The sequence below is a fragment of the Pseudopipra pipra genome, chromosome 23 (assembly GCF_036250125.1).
Source record: "Pseudopipra pipra isolate bDixPip1 chromosome 23, bDixPip1.hap1, whole genome shotgun sequence".
In the NCBI taxonomy this organism is placed as follows: domain Eukaryota; kingdom Metazoa; phylum Chordata; class Aves; order Passeriformes; family Pipridae; genus Pseudopipra; species Pseudopipra pipra.
In genome coordinates this window covers 711,676-727,672 of record NC_087571.1, presented here as the reverse complement: position 1 = coordinate 727,672, position 15,997 = coordinate 711,676, and the positions used below count along the sequence as shown (strand labels likewise).

Here is a 15,997-nt window from a genome sequence, read left to right as displayed (position 1 = left end):
TGAGGTGAAATGCCAGGATATTAATACCTCTTGCACCATATTATAAGTGACATAAACGTTACAAAACAACCTGAAATTTGGCCAGGCTGTTAATAGACAGCATTACACAATTCCTGACACAGCCACATAATACTGTACTTCTCCCATGCAAATTTTTAACAGTGAATAGATTTTGAAAGGAGTTTCCACCCACCAGCCCTCAGATGCAGCTCAGTAATTTGCTATTAGGTGCCAAGCTGTCACTTCCCATCACTCCAGCCCACTGCCATTCTCTGCTCCACCTTGGGAGCACAAAGGAGCCTCCAACCTGATTAAAATGTATGAGCCCTGTATGAAGCTATTTTTAAATCTGTAAACTAATACTGCTGTTGTATGAACAGCTTTCATTTCTTTCACCATTAATACTGGTCTTCCAAGGAAAATCTGCAATGCCTTACTCTTCTGGACTTCAGGAGCAAAGCTCTTGTTCTTGAGAGATTTTTAACCATTTAAAAAAGTCATTGCAGTGAGGGGGTCTACCAGGAATCTTGCTCAGGAAAAGGAAGGAGTGAGAGGCACAGAGGGCCTGAGTCACCTATTTAAGCAGAAATTTTGCTTTAGGAGCACAAATAGTTAAACATGTAGGGTTTTGCAGAGGATGATGTGGTGGGAACAGAGAACTGACCTCTCAACACACAGTCTCAGTTTTATGACAGTGCTTCCCATGCTGCCATCAGCCACTGTCCTCCTGGAATCACAGCACAGACACAGAGAGGAGACAGCTCAGGGGCTGAGATAACCAATAATCCAGCTCAATAATCAATGCCATTTTTCCTTCCTGGGCTATATCCTTCCCCAATTGCTGTTTTTCAGGCAGATCTCCTCTGCTTACAGCTGCTGGTCTGGCTGTGCCAGAGGATCACTGAGCAGGAGGATCAGCAGGGAAGCTGCAGGAGCAGCAATGACACCACAAAAACCAGGGTCAGACTCCTCCTGTTTGGGGGAACTTGCCACGAGAACATCCTGCAGGAAAGTAGAGGAAGGAAATATTATCTGATTTTGCTTCTCCCTCTCACAAGCATAAAAATCTCAGCATATCAACCCAACAGGTATTCCCTGCCATGCTGAAAACATCCCAGGAAATGCTTAAACCCACGAAAGAATTAAATTGTCAAAAATGCCAGTGCCATGCACAGGTTGTGCTCCCTCTCCAGCTCACACACTGTGCTGAACATCCCTGAGTGATGGAAAGGAGAACTCAGAGGAGCACAGGGTGCAAAACACCCCTGGGGTGTTCATTCCTGCTCCCCGAAATGACTGAACAATTAGTGGTGTCCAATCAGCAAATTACCAGGAGACAAAAATCAGGGACATAGGTAGATCACACTGTTCCTACACACAGAAAATGAAAATAAACAGAGTTTGCAGGGACTGCTCCTGTTTGCCCAGCAGCCCCTGTCCCACAGACCCATCAGAGCTGTGTCCTCTGTGTCCAGCGTTTGGTGGGACTGCTCTGCCCAGTGTCTGCAGGGCCCACCCAGACCTGGCCTGCTCAGGGCCACGACGTGTGAGGAGCAGCACATCCCAGTCCTGAGCAGGACCAAGCTCCTCCTCAGTGGGAATTTTACAGAGTTAAAAAAACCAGCTGCAAATTCTGCCTGCAAAGCTGTCAAGTACTACAGCAGGAAAAGCTGTAAATAATTCACTCTGGATTACAGGAAATGTTTTACAAATGAAAAGGTTGTAACCTCTCTTTGCCTACAAGGCTGGCAGATGCTGGAGGCATTTCTGCTTCTCTAAGTGCAGAACAAAATGTGCCCTGTTTGTGAGAACCAGCAGTGGCTGCTGGGTCTGAGCCCTCCCTGGTGCTGCTCCTGGAAAATGCTCCTGCCTGTGTTCCTGAGGGGTGGATCACGCAGGAGCAGAGCTGCACACTTCCAGAATTGCACCACTGCCTTGGATTTTGATGACACAGCTGCTGCAATGCACAATGCAGAGCTCTGGGAGCAGAGAAATGTGATTTATTTGTATTTACATCAATCCATTCACACAACAGTTTAATCACACACACACACACAAACTGAAAATGCACATGCAGTGATTGCAGATGACTCAATAAGGAATGTCTAATGCAGCCTTAAAACAGTGACATCAGTCAAATCCAGTGGGAATAAAACCATCTCCAAGCTCAAAGGAGAGCTCCATGTGGCCGAGAGCAGATTCTGGCCCAGCACATGGAAGCAATTCCAAAGAAAGACTCTACTGCTTTGACTTCTTACTAAACATTTGGCACCAAACTCAGGGAAGGCACCTCTATTCCTCCACACCAGGTCAGCTGGCAGCCAAGCACAAGGATGTTTTGGGTATAAAGGAAATGTGGGACTCACCTGTATGTTGCCAAAATCCACGTTTTCGTAGTGGAAATGTGCACACTCAGCCATCTTCGGGAAGTGCCCCTTGGTGAAGGATAACCTGGAGCACACCAAGAGTACACCATGAGAGGGATGCAGAGCACTGCCACAAACACAGTCACTGGGATAACACAACAGCTTCCTCATCCCAAAGCCAAGGGAACAGAGGGATGGGTTGATGTGATGCACCAGAACAGTGGGGAAAGGAACCGAGGGAGAGAGGAGAAGTGCAGTGCCAAGTGGCTTTTCCATTGCATCCCTGGGGAACTGTGTGACATTCCAGCACCACCAGAGCCCACTGCATCCCTACAGAACCCTGTGGCATTCCAGCAACACCAGCAGCCTGGGGACACGGAGCAGGGACAAGCAGCTGCAGCCCCACAAATGCACATCCACAGTCTTACACGAGACACAAGGAAAGGAGAATTACCTGTGAAAGGCATCACAGCCCATCAGTCCCGGGGGGATGTATCTGAGGGTGCAGAACAAACTCTATTTATCCTTTGCCTCTTTCAAATCCAAAAGTCAGGCATTGTTATTCCCGAGTGTCTCCAGCTACCCTGGAGGCTGCCAGGGAGCTCCTGTGGCTCTGCACATGCTCCTGCTTCTGCTGAAGCTATTCTAGACTCCAATAGATATTTCAGGGGGGAGCCAATGAGATTGTCATTATCTTGCTCTCTCTTCCCACGGGAATACAAGTGGGAAGGGAGATGAGCATCTGGCTGCTCAGTACCAGAACAAAGAGCCACTTCCCTCACAGCAGAGCACTGGGAGAGGGGAGCTGAAGGCACAGATGGATCAATATTGGGGAGTTCTGGGCCTCGAGTCAGCACTTTTAGCAAAGTAATATTGATTATTTTTGATCCCCGTTGCAGGTTTAAAACCTTAGCTGAAGAATAACTTGGGTTACAGTCTCTGGGAGACAATCAGAGAGAGAAATATTGTATAAATCCACATGGAAAAAACGTGGAGGATCAGAGAAGAAAAAATATCCCTTAAAAGGAAAAACTGGGTAAAATCCATTCAAATGAAGATACAAAGAATGCAAAAAGAAAGGAAAAGAGGAAAAATATCAAACGAAAAATATATCTAGGCCACCCACTTGTCCTGGTTTAGCTTTCTAGAGCATAGGGAGACAGGGAAAATGATCTCATTTACACATTGCCTGGGCTTCTCTTCAAATTTCTTCTGTATGTTTTTTTTTCCAGTTTCAGGAAGAAATCACAGAAAAATTAACAACACTGTAACAGTGAGGTTCACAACTCTACCAAGCTTTGCTTCTATGGCCAGAAACAGGTGAGAGAAGAGCAGAGCCTCTCCCATCCCCACTTTTGGATTACATCAGTCACAATTTCGTTTCACACGGATTTTGGTTGCCCTGATGAAGATACTGTGAAAAATCGCTGCTGAATTCCCTGTATTGCAGCACAACAGCTGAACCCCCGGATAGTGAACCCGGAAGGGCAGGAAAATCAGAGAAATGTGCTCTTACTTTTTGACGTTCTTCACCTTCATGCTGGCGGTGCTGCCGCAGGAGCGCAGCGGCAGCTCCCCCGGGATCTCGGGGATGTCAGCTCCTCTGGCCTGCAGGAAACAGGGAAAAAGGGGGTTAAAGTGTGGCTGCAAGCTCTGGACATCTCCCTGCTGAGCAGGAGCCTGTCTGCTCTGAAGGACAAACCCCACATGTGCTAAAAGTTGTGCTTCTGCCTTTTTAACACGGAAAACTGACCCTCGGGATTGGGATCTCGGATGGGATGATCCTGACTGTGAAGATCTCTCTCCCATGCTGCAGAGACTTGCTAATTCTTAGCAATAACTGTGAAATCCACTGTTTAATTCATTACTGCTTCTGGTTCTTAAAGGGCAGATTTTCAGAGGTGGGAGTCAAACAGACATTCCCAAACTCCACACTCTGACTCCTCATTAAGGACCTGGTTTTCCAGGCATCTGTGCAGAGGCATTGAAGCAGCTGGATAGCTCACACAGTGCAAAACCAAGTTAATGCCAGAGCTGCTTTCGTGTGGGAGGTGACCTTTTAAAATAGAGGTTTGAAGCTATTGGTTTAAGTGCATGATGATATTATAACTCCTTAATCACTGGAATTGAATTACTTCAGTGAGGCCAGAACTCCAAACTCCCTCCTTTCTGTTCTGTCACACTTTCCCATCCTCTCCTTCCTCCAGCTGCTCTTTCCTGAGCCATGAGCTCAGCTGGGCTTGGATTCTCCATCCCAGGGACTCTGAAACACTGCAGGGCCTCCTCCTGCTGTGCCAACCCTGAGCTCCAGAGGAATGAGGGGGTTCAAGAGAGGCTTTGATGGAGAGAGCAGTGACCAAACAGCAAGACCAGCACAGACTTCGCAGAGCAGGAGGAGAAAAACATGGTCCCTGACGCTGGGGGAGATGGATCATCAGTGATGTGGGTGAGACCAGTTGAATGAGCTTTTTTCTGCTTTACACAATGCACTACAAACCAGGAATCACATCCCAAAGGGCGAGTGCTCATGAAGAGGAAGAAAGACACATCAGCATTCCTCCTCTTACAGGCCTGGAACAAAAAGGTATTCCATCCCATCCATTCTACTGGCAGGAGTAAAGGGATGACTGCTGTGATGGCAGATCCACACTGCTCCACCCAAAGGTCTCTGAGCAGTGATGATCAGCCCCAAGGCTGTCACATGTAACAATAAAGCTGGATGCTGCAGTGGGAAATGTGGAACAATTGGTCCTCACCCCCAAAACTTTCCAGCTGGCCCATCCCAATCCCAGCTGGCAGCCCTCTCGTGGGATGAACAGCAGGGGAAGCTCCGATTTTCCCTTGCCATGGGTCCAATGTCCCTGTGCTTCCCCTCCTCACCAAGAGCTGCAGTGGGTCAGTCAGAACCATCCCCTGCCTGTAAATCCCACCCAACAGCAGCAGGGGGAGAGACTGACCCCCGAGCTCCAGGCAGGCTCAGGGCACAGCTACAGCCCCTCATCTCCTGAGGGTCCTGTCACAGTCCCCAGGCACACACGAGGGCTTTGGGTCCAGTTCACCTGCTCTACGCAACTGGAGTAGAATCATGGAATCCCAGGATGGTTTGGGTTGGAAGGGACCTTAAACCCATCCAGTGCCACCCCTGCCATGGGCAGGGACACCTCCCACTAGCCCAGGCTGCTCCAAGCCCCATCCAACCTGGCCTTGGACACTTCCAGGGATCCAGGGGCAGCCACAGCTTCTCTGGGCAACCTGTGCCAGGGCCTCACCACCCTCATAGCCAACAATTCCTTCCCAATATCCCATCTAACCCATTCCCCCTTGCCCTGGCACTCCAGACCCCTGTCAATGGTCTCTCTCCACCTTTCCTGTCGCTCCTTCAGGCACTGGGAGGCCACAATGAGGTCACCCCAGGGCCTTCTCTTCTCCAGGCTGAACAATCCCAATTTTCTCAGCCTTTCCTCACAGCAGAGCTGCTCCATCCTTTTAAATCATCCTGGTGGCCTCCTTTGCACAAAATCAACCAGGCTGCAGGAGCAACCATTTCTCCCTTGACATGGGGACTCCAGGACGACCCTCACCAAACAAAAACAGGGACAATATTTATTCCCTTAAATAAACCTGTCCTGGGCTGCCTGACTCCTACTGAGCATACAATTACTTCAGGATGTAATAGGACACTTGAGAGTCTCATTGTGAATTTTAGCATTAAGAGGATCACCAATTTAATAAACCTTAGAGGTCTTTTACATCAGAAAATAACTAATTACAGGAATAAATGTGCCATTCCCATAAGCTGCTTTAAGGCAAAGCTGGATGTGCTTGCTTAATTTTTCTAAAGGAACAGAATTTCTGTAGGAAGAAAAATAGTTTTTCTCCTCTATCAGCAGTAGGAGCTGGTGGGATATAAAAATAGATAAACAATCTGACAGAAAACGTGGGCTTTGAGCCAGTGTGCAGCAGTGGGCACAGACTACCCTGGATGTGACTCAAACAGCGTGGGCACAGCTCACACCCCCAGAGCCCCAAATGCCAGCAGCTCTCTTGGAAAAACTTGTATTATCCTCTTCTTCCCAGCTGAGCTCTGTCCAAAGCATGCTGGAAGGAGATCTCTGCCTGTCCCCTTTCCAGCAGTCAGTGTCCATTTAACTGGACAATGAGATACAGTAATTAATACACTAATTAACTTTCCCAATTAGACCGGAGCTCTCTGGACTCTGCTGCAGAACAAGGCTCTCCAAGGCTCACAGCTGAGGGGAAAGGGCAGAACTGATCCTGTGCAAGCTGAAATCTTTACAAGGAGGTACCACCAACACCAGAAAAAAACCTGGTGAGGAGACAGATACCAAAATAGAAACTTACTGCAATTTTAGCAACCCCATTACTCCTAAATAACCACAGCTCCTTTCCATTCAAAGATACACAGCTACATAAAATGCATTTTATTTACCCCGAATTTGCACCTATTTTGATCCCAAACCTGGCATGCAACATGTCACCCTAAGTCACTCTCCTCTCCGAACACAAACAAAACCCTCCAAATGAGATTTGTCATCTTTTGTGCTTTGTGCCACAGTAATTGCATTTTAAAAATCATTTTGAAACAACTGGATTATTTGCATCTGAAAATAAGCTACCTGGCATCATCAGTGGCTTCTCCCTTGCCTGCTCTCCATGCCTGGCTGTGCTGAGGAAACCTGGTAATTGCAGAGCAAATCTGTTCATGCAAATTGTTCAGTCCCATTGTCCCAGCTCAGTGTCACTGCTGCACCAACCTGGAACCTGGTAAACAAACCAGGACTGGCTCCAGAATGCAGGGAATTCATTTATCAGCACCCTCAGGCCTCTCCCCTCTCCAGGGAAGGGTTTTGAGTGACACCACTTTACCAGCCCCCCCCAAACTAAGACATTCTCCCACCAAAAGCCCCCCAAAGACTCTCCTTGCAGGACAACATTGGAGAACTTCAGTGTTTTGTCACAGATCCCTGCAGGGCCTGGGGGGCAGGTGGATCCCACTAAACCCTCTGCTCTAAAGCCATCCTGGGAGAGCAGCTCTCTGTCTGTCCCTGATGGACCCCAGAATCACAGAACTGCTCAGGTTGGGAAACACCTTTAGGATCAAGTCCAACCATCAACCAGCACCACCACCATGGTCACCACTAAACCATGGCCTCGAGTGCCATATCCAGATATTTTTTCAACACTTCCAGGGATGGCGACTCCACCACTGCCCTGGGCAGCCTGTTCCAATGCTTACCCACCCTTTCAGTGAGGAGATGTTCCCAATATCCAAACTAAACCTCCCCTGTTGCAACTTGAGGCTGTTCCCTCTCCTCCTGTCCCTTGTTCCCTGGGAGCAGAGCCCGACCCCCCCCTCAGCTCCCTCCTCCTGTCAGGGAGTTGCAGAGCCAGAAGGTCCCCCCTGAGCCTCCTTTTCTCCAGGCTGAGCCCCCCCAGCTCCCTCAGCTGCTCCTGCTGCTCCAGCCCCTTCCCCAGCTCTGTTCCCTTCCCTGGGGATGTCCAAGTGTCACTGCCAAACTCCCAGGGAACCCAGAAGTAGAATCAGGAGCTCTCCCAGATCAGCATGTTCAGCTTTAAGCACTTGAAATTTCTGGTCCTTTTATTTATAACCATGATTTGGGAAACTTCAGCTTTGTGCTCTCCAGCACACAAAACTCGAGTCATAAATAATTTATATCCACCAATTCCGCTGCATAATATGAAAGGATTTTCTCCTAAAAAGTCTCCTTGCATTTATCAGAAAACATGTCAACCCGTCTCCCTCACATCCAGAGACGTAACACAACCTGAAAATACGTGGAACACCGAAGACAACAGCCCAGTGAACACGAGGGGATGGAATTTCCACCTTGGGATCCTCGACAGGGGAGAATATCGAAGCAATGCAGAGTCCACAGCCAAGAGCTTACACTGGGATGCACAAGAAACCTGGAATCCTGCATGTAATGCCATGGAATACGTGGAATCCCACCAGTAATCCCATAACTGGCTTTCCACAACACTACAGAAAGAGCCCTGAGGAGGTACCACGGGTAGGACACAAGACTCAGCAGGTCAGGATGGACCCAGGACACTGAATCCAGGTGGGATTTCTGCAGGTGGGAATTTAATCCAAGAGTAGCTATTAGACAGGCACTAACTCTTCCTACTTTCAGTCTCTCACCAACACCAGTTTGGAGGGACCAGATTGCTCTGGGTTCTTTCAGCACATGGCCTTGTTTCTAAAAACAGAGAGCTGCTTCCAAATGCTGCTCCATTTCCATGACAGTCTTTCCTTTACATCATCTTCATTTCCCCTTCATTTTCTTGGAGGGAAAAAATAAAAAGAGAGGAAAAAACCAAACCACCCATAACTCCTCAGGAGTTCACCTGGAGCACAATGAAGGAAGAACTTTGGTCCATCTCAGGTTCGTGCTCCCCTGTCTCCAAAACACTCCAGGCAGAGAAAGCTCTCTCTGCTCTTTAGATGTTGCTACAACTATCCTGGTCTTTCACAATAAATAAGTCAAGGAAGGAGAGGAAAAATGCTTTACTAAACCAAAAGTCACCATGTCCAGGCTGCTCCAAATAACTCCAGAGGAAAGGTCCCAGTTCTGCAGCATTTATCCCTAAAAGGATTAAGATGTGCCAAGCACAGCAAGGTTCCACCTGGGTCAGTGTCCTGAACAGCAGAAATGGATGGGAATGGATGTACAGGGGCAGCATGATGGAAATGCAAGTATTTCCAAGTTCTTCATGTTACCACTTTCCATGGATTCATTTAATGGAAGCCAATGAATTCCCTAAGTATTTTTAAGCACCATGTCTGTGTGACATTAACACATTGCAGCTGCATTTTTCAGAGATATTTGGACACATTTAAAATGAAGAATTGCACCTGGTTTAGGTACCCAGGTCTGAGAATGTCATTTAAACAAAAATATGTGCTCATTATACCACAGCAGCTTTACCAAAGACATAAAAAATCAAATTAAATATCCCCCTCCAATTCTGCATTTCTTAATTGCCCAGAGAAACTGTGGCTGCCCTAACCCTGGAAGGGTTCAAGGCCAGGTTGGAGCAACCTGGTCTGGTGGAAGGGTGGAGTTAGATGAGCTTTAAGGTCCCTTCCAACCCAAACCCTTCTGGGACCGTGTGCTGTTCAGAACCCTCTCAGTGCTGTTCATGTTCTCATCAGCAGAGCGCAGCACGGGCACATTCCATAACCACCCAGAGAAGGAACAGCTCTGAGATCCAACAGAAAGGCTCAATCACGTTTTTCAGGATGAGAAACCTTTCAAATTGTACATTTTTTTCAAACTGAAGTCCCCGCTTGGTGCCAGTGTCTCGATCCCTGATGTGAGGACACAATTCCCATCCCCTCTGGCGCAGGGGCGGCTCCAGAGCAGAGCTCCAGGGCTCCAGGAATCACAGCCAGGACTGACTTCTTAATGCAGCTCTCAGTCTGGGGACTGTGCAACGTGGGGAAACAGCCAGAGATGCCTCTAAAACCTCATGGCAGCTGAGAAATGGGACAGAGGAAAGCCACTGCAAACACGACAAGTGCTCCCAGGAAGGAAATCTGAGCACTGGCAGTGCCCAGCCTGAACCCCACAGCTCAGAAACATGCACTCAACAAAGAACACACTTAAATGTGCATCATTTGTTGAGTTTAGAAGTTTTAATTGCATTTTCCACATTCTCTGTCAATGCTGAATTGTTCTAGGCAGTACTTATTGATGGTTAACAGGGAATTCTTCCCTATCAAAGGACCACACAGGATGTTCATCTTCTACTCCTGCTTCTCCCCTCCAAAAGGGAGGGGAAATAAGAAAAACAAAAAACCCCACTTTTAATCAATGCCATGAGCTGGCAAATTAAGGCAACCTCTCATTCCTGAGACTTAAAGGAGTTGGTCCAGGGCATCCATTTACCACAGTTTAAAGGATCAGTCTGGAATGAATAAATTCTTAACTATTCATCTACTGTGTTTTCAAATAAAGTTCTCCAGCTCATGGATATGTGGATAAAACCACCTCCAGCTCCCATGTAAAACAACTGAAGTGGAATCCCAGACATGGAATAAGCAGCTTGGCAGCTCTGAGGACCCACTTTGGCACTGTTACTGTCCCTGTGACCAAGATTCACCTCTGCACAGCAGGTTCATTTTACGTCAGGACAAGATTTCCCACATGAGGCTGTAAGAGACACAGGGCCTTTCACTGATTCTCTGCACATAAATCCAATGGCCCCAAATTATTTCCAACGAAACAGTCCAACATTTGGATTTTCTTTCACAGAATCAACAGTTTTAGAGATGCACCAAGCCCAGCTGAATGGTTGGTTCTGAGGTCAGCATAAGCAGAGTAACTCCTGACAGCTTTAAGTTGGAATCTGCCATTCCTACAGTGAAGCCTGATTACCATTCCCAAAGCTCTGAGCCCAGGAGCTGCAGGGTACAGTACAAGCCTCACACAAAGGCACACTGGCTCAGGAATGTACTTTATTTAAGAACAAAAATCCCACATACAATATGCGTGGGAAAGGCAGCCAGGGTTAAAGCCCTTCTTCTGCACAGCCTACAAAATAAATTGGAGAGAAAAGCCCCAGAAAATACAACAGCCAATGAGCACAATACTTTGATTCCAGTTTCTTGTCAGTAAAAAAAAAAAGCCCCCCAAAATCCCAGCCCCTGTTTCATTCTACAGTCTGCTGCTGCCCAGAGGGAGGAGGGATGCTAAAAAAGCTTGGGTATAAAAGGACAAGTGGAGCTTTAGGTTGTTATGGTAGAAAGCAATTTCTCATCACATAAAAACTGACAGGGATGGATTCAGCCTCAAAGGAGCAAATCCCACTCCTGTAAGTCCCTGGCCACAGCAGTGATTATGCAAATAACAATGTGGGGTTATGTTATAGGGGTAAATCCTCTTAGCAACTCCAGAGTTCTCCCAGTGCAGCAGAAGAAAGATGGGGAATGTGGAAAAACCAGCAGCCTGGCATTTAACCCCAGAGTCTGAGTCAGGACAACTAATAGGAATTTATATTTCTGTGGGCTCAGGTTTGGTTTCTAGAAAAGAGCTGTTTCCAATGGCATGAGCAAAAATCTGGGATCTGACAAACTCACTGAGAAACCCTTAAACAACACAGTCACAGGAGGAATGTGCCAGAAACTTCTGAGCAACACAAGAGTCACTTCAGTAACTCTGTCCAAGGGTTCTGGGGAAAGCCTGGCCTGGGATCTCACACCTGGCTGGGCAGGATTCCCACAGCCACCTTCCCATGGGAAAGGTGCCATGTGCTGGCACATCTGAGGGGACAGCACTCCCCAGAAATGACCTGGTGTCACTCAGGTGGGTCAGAGCAGGACACTGAGGAATAATGACCACAGAGATGCTCCCAGGGCTGGAGCCCCTCTGCTCTGGAGCCAGGCTAGGAGAGCTGGGGGGGGTTACCCTGGAGGAGAGAAGGCTCCAGGGAGACCTGAGAGCCCCTTCCAGGGCCTAAAGGGGCTCCAGGAGAGCTGGAGAGGGACTGGGGACAAGGCATGGAGGGACAGGACACAGGGAATGGCTTCCCACTGGCAGAGGGCAGGGTTAGATGGGATATTGGGAAGGAATTCCTGGCTGTGAGGGTGGGGAGGCCCTGGCCCAGGTTGCCCAGAGAAGCTGTGGCTGCCCCTGGATCCCTGGAAGTGTCCAAGGCCAGGCTGGACGGGGCTTGGAGCAGCCTGGGATAGTGGAAGGTGTCCTTGCCCATGGCAGGGGTGGCATTGGTGGGTTTAAGGTCCTTTCCAACCCAAACCATCCTGGGATTCCATGATGACCTATTCTCCAGATCCCCAGGAACATGAACTCTGTAGAAACTGAGGGTGAGAACCTCCATTCTCCAAGGATGTTTTCTTACATTTATAAAATTAGTAGCTAAAAATTAGGGATCATTTTTTTCCCTAAAGGTCAGTATTTATGGAAAAACACAGAGACTGAGATATAAACACAAAAACACATGCACAGGGGAAAAACCCCTCAAATTAAGAAGCCTCTCCTACACAGGGATGCACCTGGAACAGCCCAGACTGTCTGTCCAGACCAGCCCCAGGCAGCCAGGGAGGCACAAACCAACACAGGGCAAATGTTGTGCCACACAGCAAGAGGCAACAGTTACAACCTTCATTTCTGCATCCACACCAAAGAGCAGCTTTGGGTGTTTTCAAGCAGAGAATATTTGTTTGCAGTACAAGTCACAGAGCAAATCAAGAACATACAGACACTGAAACTTCTTTTACACCCTCTGAAGCAGAGGCTCTTCAGGAGCACTGTTGGCCTGAGGGTACAGTTTGGTGATAGCCTGGCTTGCAGAGGTAAAGCCAATGTTTTAAACTCCCACCCCAATCCTTCAGACCCAGGGTACTGTCCCCTGCATCCTCTCATTGCAGCTGCAGCTGTGGGCACAGCACAAGTCCCTGAAACAATCCAGACTCACAAAAAAGAGGGAAGCTGAGCTTCCTTTGGGACAGTTTAGAGTAGCCCTAAATGAGATTAGTTCAGTGATTCCCTTCCCAACTCCTCATCCCAGAAACTCCCCCACCTGTCCTGAGGTCTCTGAGCGTGGGCAGTGGGGAGGAAGGACCAGGCAGACCCTGGCAGCAGATTTCTGCCCCAGGGAAGCCTGGAGTGCCCCGAGCGCAGAGGAGCCCACACCCAGGCCCCCGTGGGGGGCAGGGGGGTGAAGGTGCTGATGTTACAGCAAACTGGGATTTTCAGCTCTAACTGAGCACAGCAAGTCTGGTGTCTCCTCAGAAGGTCCCCCAACCCCACACCAGCAGGTTGCAGACAGAATCCTATGGATCCTGAGCTGGCTGAGGCCAATTACCCACATGGACACACACCTTCCAGGGAGAGAAACCAGTTACAGCCCCACTCCATGGGAAAAGCCCCCAGCATCCCACAAATCTGCATGGACCAACCCTAAAGCAAAGATGAAGTGCTGAGAATATCAGTGCAAGAACACTGGGATTTGCTGTTGGAATTGGTGAGGGTGGGCAGGCCCTGGCACAGGTTGCCCAGAGAAGCTGTGGCTGTCCCAGCCCTGGGAGTGTCCAAGGACAGGTTGAACAGGGCTTGGAGCAACCTGGGCTAGTGGGAGGTGTCCCTGCCCATGGCAGGGGTGGGACTGGATGAGCTTTAAGGTCCCTTCCAACTCAAACTATTTTGGGATTCTGTGATTCATCTGTGCCCTGGCAACCAGGAGATTTGATCAAACACCAGAGACCATCACGCAGACCCACCCGGCACAGCAGTGACCAATTCTGGGGCAGCAAAGCAGAACTGTAAGGAATGATTTAAATAAAAAAGTCAGGCTAAAGATTACCAATGCCTTCAGGGAATAATTCATCACCTTATAATTAAGAAGGCTGAATCATGGCAAAAAAATTAAAGCCTACAACCTTCGGCAAGACAAAGTCTGACATGTTTTGTTTGTCTCTTGGGGTTAACTTGGGGGTGAGGAATGGAAGGGGACAGATGAGCAAACTATTGATGAGCAAACTATTGATAACCTTTCAGAACCTGCTCCATCTTTTTCCTGCATTAGGGTAACTAAGAAGCCATGAACACTGATTTTAAAACAAACAACCCAAATAAAAACAACCACTTATAAACCACACTCCTTTCCTGGATGTTCCACCTCATTTTTAAGCAGCTGGGACCAGAGAAAAGTGATTGACAAAGAAATTACAAGTTTTATCTCCCAAATAAGTACATTTGGAACAAATGTAACACTTCTTGAATTATGACAACAAAACACACATAGAAAGAGATCAGCTTAGGAATGGGGTGGGAGGAGAGAGGAGGAGGGTCGTGACAGTGGAATCCTGATCCAGGGCTCAGGAGAGTCAATAACCTGGAGGGTGCATTAAAATTGGTGATGCTGGGGAGGAACAAACCTTACTGCTCCAGCCTTAGCAAATTCTAAATCATCCCCTCTTTCCTAAATGTTGCATGTAAACAGATTTTCAAACAAATATTTAGCAAATATAATGTTTGCCTCCTGTCTTAACACTGCAAGAGTTCACCCACTTCAAGGCCAGTAAATGTACCCAGAAACTACTGCTGCCATAGCACTGCCTATGGAAATGAAATGATTGCTATGAATTAACACTTCCTGCCAAAAATACGGTATCCATTCTGCTTTAATTGAACTTATTTAATTGGCAGACCCAAATGGAAGCCAACGTGCCAATTAAGTGATTGTCCCAGTTTCCAAAGATTCTCGGGGACAAGCTCTGTGCTGGGAGCGAGGCTGGGGAATAAAAAGGGCTCTCTAAGCAAGAGGGAGAGACAGAGGCACACACAGCAACACAAACCTTTGCCAAAAGCTTAACAAGGGGAAAAAATACTGGACTTATGCAGCAAGAGCAAGGAAAACAAGCTCTGTGGCTTGCAAAGGAAATATAGGTTACTGGTGTAGTGCCAGACACAACTGCTCTGACCAAAATATTATTGCAGCCCCATGTCTGGTGCCCTGCACTGCCCCATAACGTTTGTGTCACTTCAACACACCACCTGCAATCCCATTTCTGTTCCATCCTTATCTCTGGTACCTTCCTGCCACGCAGCCAAAGCTGAAAAAACCCACATTAAAATGCTGCCAAGTGCTGGTCAGAGAAAACACGCTGCAGGTTCTGCAACATTAACACAACTCTGACCCACTGATCCAGGCAAGTGAAAACCCTGAGAACCTTCATCAGCACAAAACCCACCTCCAAACTGCCAGGGAACGTTTTCCACAGCATTTAACAAAGGCAGCGACCCCCAGCACTCAGAGCCAGAGGCCAAATGCTGGAGTATTTAAGGGGAATATCTAAAGGCAGTATCCAACCCTGCCAGAGCTCCAGGAGCGTTTGGACAACGCTCTCAGGGGCAGGGTGGCATTGCTGGGGTGTCTGTGCAGGGTCAGGAGTTGGACTTTGATGATCTCTGTGGGTCTCTTCTAACTCAGGATATTCCACGGTTCTGAAGTCCATTCCTACTGAATTGTCCAAGTCCTTCAAAAACCAGAATTCCAGCTTTCTATCTCCTAAAACTTTCCCTCGTACTTGAGAGCTTAAAATTTGGGACTCTTAAATTACAAGAACTTCCCAGGTGGGCATTCAGAGCTCAAAAGCATCTTTTTCCCAAAGGAGTCTGGGGTGTAGAACCCACCCAAATTTAGGATCAGTCTGACAAAACTGTCACAGTGGCTTAAGAGCTCCCAAGTACAAATGCAGCTGTAAAATTCCAGCTGTGGTCCCTACACGTACAAAGCACGAAGAGCTGTAAAGCCACGGGAATAAAAAAATCAAAATATCAATTTTAACATATTTAAGGGTATTAGAACTACATCTCTCACCTGCTGAAATCAGAAATTAGATCATTTCATTAAACCACTACAGTTGACAGGGCCAAGCAAGTGGGTTCACCACGCTCCCTTTTTGTTCAGATTTCGCCACAGCTCCTGGAAATATTCATATCAGTCTGCATCAGAAACATGCCTGTTGTTCTGTGAACTAAAACCCAACCAATCAACCAACAGTAATTATAACATAAACCCCACATACTCTACTTTTTGCATCAGGACCTGGGGCAGCATTGGCT

At 47.8% G+C, this 15,997-nt stretch overlaps 1 protein-coding gene across 3 annotated transcripts in view; it reads right to left on the bottom strand.

Moving 5' to 3' along the window:
• Positions 1-15,997, bottom strand: part of ARHGAP32 (Rho GTPase activating protein 32) — a 251,279-nt gene that overhangs the window by 133,772 nt on the left and 101,510 nt on the right. For 2 of the 3 annotated variants that reach the window (XM_064634498.1, XM_064634496.1), the window contains exons 3-5: positions 3,883-3,974; positions 2,821-2,862; positions 2,367-2,451 (exon numbers count right to left, since the gene is read on the bottom strand). In XM_064634498.1, the coding sequence (XP_064490568.1) occupies positions 2,367-2,451; positions 2,821-2,862; positions 3,883-3,974 (219 nt within the window). The remainder of the gene's footprint in view (positions 1-2,366; positions 2,452-2,820; positions 2,863-3,882; positions 3,975-15,997) is intronic. The other variant, XM_064634497.1, reaches the window with a different exon arrangement.